General features: G+C 57.8%; 1 protein-coding gene across 1 annotated transcript; it reads left to right on the forward strand.

Annotated features, from left to right (window-relative positions):
- On the forward strand, positions 1 to 4,228 carry OSGEP (O-sialoglycoprotein endopeptidase; the record flags this gene model as incomplete). The annotated part of the gene is made up of 3 exons (XM_079551219.1): positions 1 to 115; positions 225 to 344; positions 4,197 to 4,228. Coding segments are annotated over 3 exons (267 nt in total), but the record flags the coding sequence as incomplete, so codon positions are not given.
- Positions 4,229 to 4,236: the final 8 nt, after the last annotated feature.

Genomic DNA, 4,236 nt, shown 5'->3' on the forward strand with positions numbered 1-4,236 from the left:
ATGCCGACGGTGCTGGGCCTGGAAGGTTCGGCCAACAAAGTGGGAGCCGGGGTGATTCGGGACGGCCGGGTGCTCAGCAACCAAAGGGCGACGTTCGTCACGCCGCCGGGACAAGGTGACACCGGAAGTCGCGGAAACGTTGTACCCTCCCCTACCCTCCCTCCTTCCCTCCCTCCCTCCCCGCCCGCTTCCGGTCACGTGATGCCGCTTCTCTTCCGGCTCAGGTTTCGCTCCCGGTCCCGTCAGCCGCCATCACCGCCAGAAGCTGCTGGGGTTGGTGGAGGCGGCGCTGAACGAAGCGGGGCTGCGGGGAGCCGACATCGATGGGGTGGCGTTCACCAAAGGTGGGGGGACGAACGGAGACCCACGGCGACCCATAGCGACCCATAGGGACCCATAGGGACCCATAGCGACCCATAGGGACCGATGGAGACACAGAGACCCATAGGGACCCACAGAGATCCATAGGGACCCATAGGAACGTATAGGGACCCTTAGAGACCCCATAGGGACCCATAGGGACCGATGGAGACCCATAGGGGCCCATTGAAACCCCATAGGGAGCCATAGACACCCATAGAGACCCATGGAAACCCATAGAGACCCATAGCGACCGAAGGGACCCATAGGGACCGATGGAGACCCATAGAGACCCATATGAACCCACAGAGACCCATAGGACCCATAGGGATCAATAGGGACCCACAGCAACCCATAGCAACCCCATAGGACCCATAGGGATCAATAGGGACCCACAGTGACCCATAGCGACCCATAGGGATCAATAGGGACCCACAGCGACCCATACAGACGCATAGGGACACACAGCGACCCATAGAGACCCATAGACACCCATAGCGACCCATAGAGACCCATGGAAACCCATAGAGACCCATAGGGACCAAAGGGACCCACAGCGACCCATAGAGACCCATCGGAATACATAGGGACCGATAGGGGCCCATAGAGAACCATAGGGACCCATAGAGCCCCATAGGGATCCATAGAGACCCATGGGAACCCCATAGAGATCCATAGAGCTCCATAGAGACCCGTAGCGACCCATGGGACCCCATACAGCCTCATAGGGACCCATAGAGACCCATAGAAACCCTATAGAGCCTTATAGGGACCCCATAGAGATGCCATAGAGCCCCATAGGGACCCATAGAGACCCATAGAGACCCATAGGGAGCTGTTGAGGGCCACATAGAGTCCCATCGAGACCCATAAGAGCCCCCATAACGCCGTGCCCCCCAACTTGTAGGGCCGGGGATGGGGGCCCCACTGGCGGTGGTGGCACATAGAGACCCATAGAGACTCATAGGGACCCATAGAGCCCCATAGAGACCCATAGTGACTCATAGGGACCCATAAAAACCCATAGAGACCCATAGAGACCCATAGGAACCCATAGCAACCAGTGGGGACTCCTAGAGCCCCATAGGGACCCATAGAGCCCCATAGAGCCACATAGAGGCCCATGGAGAGCCATAGCGACCCATGGGGACCCATAGAGCCTCATAAGGACCCATAGGGACCCATAGAGACCTATAGAGCCCCGTACGGACCCCATAGGGACCTATAGAGCCCCATAGGGACCCCATAGGGACCCCATAGAGCCCCATGGAGACCCATAGGAACCTATAGGGACCCATACAGACCCCATAGAGACCCATAGAGCCCCATAGGGACCTGTAGAGACCCATAGAGACCCATAGGAACCCATAGAGCCCCATAGGGACCCATAGAGACCCATAGGGACCCATAGAGACACATAGGGACTTGTAGGGACACGTAGTGACCCTTGGAGACCCCATAGAGCCCCATGGGGACCCCATAGGGACCTGTAGAGCCCCATAGCAACCCATAGGATCCCATAGAGCCCTGTAGGGACCCATAGAGACCCATAGGGACCCATAGAGCCCTATAGGGACGCATAGGGGCCCTTAGAGACCCCGTAGAGCCACATAGGGACCCATAGAGACCCATAGGGACCCATAGAGACCCCATAGGGACCCATAGAGAGCCACATAGAGACCCATAGAGACCCATAGATACACATAGGGACCCATAGGGACTCATAGACACTAATAGGGACCCATAGCGACCCATAGAGACCCATGGAAACCCATACAGACCCATAGGGACCAAAGGGACCCATAGAGATCCATAGAGAGCCATAGCGACCCATGGGAACCCATAGAAACCTATAGAGACCCATGGGAACCCATAGGGACCCACAGCGACCCATAACGACCCATAGAGACCCATGGAAACTCATAGGGACCCATAGGGACCAAAGGGACCCATAGACACCCATAGAGACCTCATAGGGACCCACAGCGACCCATAAAGATCCATAGGGACCCATAGAGACCCATAGGGACCCATAGAGCCCCGTAGAGCCCCATAGAGAGCCATAGCGACCCATGGGGACCCCATAGAGACCCATAGATACCCATAGAAACCTATAGAGACGCCATAGGGAGTCATAGAGCCCCATAGGCACCCATAGAGCCCCCATAACGCCGTGCCCCCCAACTTGTAGGGCCGGGGATGGGGGCCCCGCTGGCGGTGGTGGCACATAGAGACCCATAGAGCCCCATAGAGACCCCATAGGGACCCATAGAGACCCCATGAAGACCCATAGAGCCACATAGAGCCCCATAGAGACCCGTAGGGACCCATAGAGACCCATAGAGACCCATGGGGACCCATAGAGCCCTATAGGGACGCATGGGGGCCCTTAGAGACCCCGTAGAGCCACATAGGGACCCATAGAGACCCATAGGGACCCATAGAGACCCCATAGAGACCCATAGAGAGCCGTAGCGACCCATGGGGACCCATAGATACCCATAGGGACCCATAGAGACCCATAGGGACCCATAGGGACCCAGAGAGCCCTGTAGAGCCCCATAGAGAGCCATAGCAACCCATGGATACCCGTAGAGCCTCATAGGGACCCATAGAGACCCATAGAGCCCCATAGAGCCCCATAGGCACCCATAGAGCCCCCATAATGCCGTGCCCCCCAACTTGTAGGGCCGGGGATGGGGGCCCCGCTGGCGGTGGTGGCACATAGAGACCCATAGAGCCCCATAGAGACCCCATAGGGACCCATAGAGACCCCATAAAGACCCATAGAGCCACATAGAGCCCCATAGAGACCCGTAGGGACCCATAGAGACCCATAGAGACCCATGGGGACCCATAGAGCCCTATAGGGACGCATGGGGGCCCTTAGAGACCCCGTAGAGCCACATAGGGACCCATAGAGACCCATAGGGACCCATAGAGACCTATAGAGCCCCATAGAGCCCCCATAACGCCGTGCCCCCCAACTTGTAGGGCCGGGGATGGGGGCCCCGCTGGCGGTGGTGGCACATAGAGACCCATAGAGCCCCATAGAGACCCCATAGGGACCCATGGGGACCCCATGAAGACCCATAGAGCCACATAGAGCCCCATAGAGACCCGTAGGGACTCATGGGGACCCATAGAGACCCATGGGGACCCATAGAGCCCTATAGGGACGCATGGGGGCCCTTAGAGACCCCGTAGAGCCACATAGGGACCCATAGAGACCCATAGGGACCCATAGAGACCCCATAGAGACCCATAGAGAGCCACACAGAGACCCATAGAGACCCATAGATACACATAGGGATCCATAGAGACCCATAGGGACCCATAGAGACCCCATAGAGACCCATAGAGAGCCACATAGAGACCCATAGAGACCCATAGATACACATAGGGACCCATAGAGACCCATAGGGACCCATAGAGCCCCATAGAGCCCCATAGAGAGCCATAGCGACCCATGGGGACCCATAGAGACCCATAGATACCCATAGGGACCCATAGAGACCCATAGGGACCCATAGAGCCCCATAGAGCCCCATAGAGAGCCATAGTGACCCATGGGGACCCATAGAGACCCATAGATACCCATAGGGACCCATAGAGACCCATAGAGCCCCATAGAGCCCCATAGAGAGCCATAGCGACCCATGGGGACCCATAGAGACCCATAGGGACCCAGAGAGCCCCGTAGAGCCCCATAGAGAGCCATAGCAACCCATGGATAGCCGTAGAGCCTCATAGGGACCCATAGAGACCCATAGAACCCCATAGAGACCTATAGAGCCCCATAGAGCCCCCATAACGCCGTGCCCCCCAACTTGTAGGGCCGGGGATGGGGGCCCCGCTGGCGGTGGTGGCGGCGGT

Source organism: Tetrao urogallus (assembly GCF_951394365.1).
Source record: "Tetrao urogallus genome assembly, contig: scaffold_110, whole genome shotgun sequence".
Classification (NCBI taxonomy): Eukaryota; Metazoa; Chordata; class Aves; order Galliformes; family Phasianidae; genus Tetrao; species Tetrao urogallus.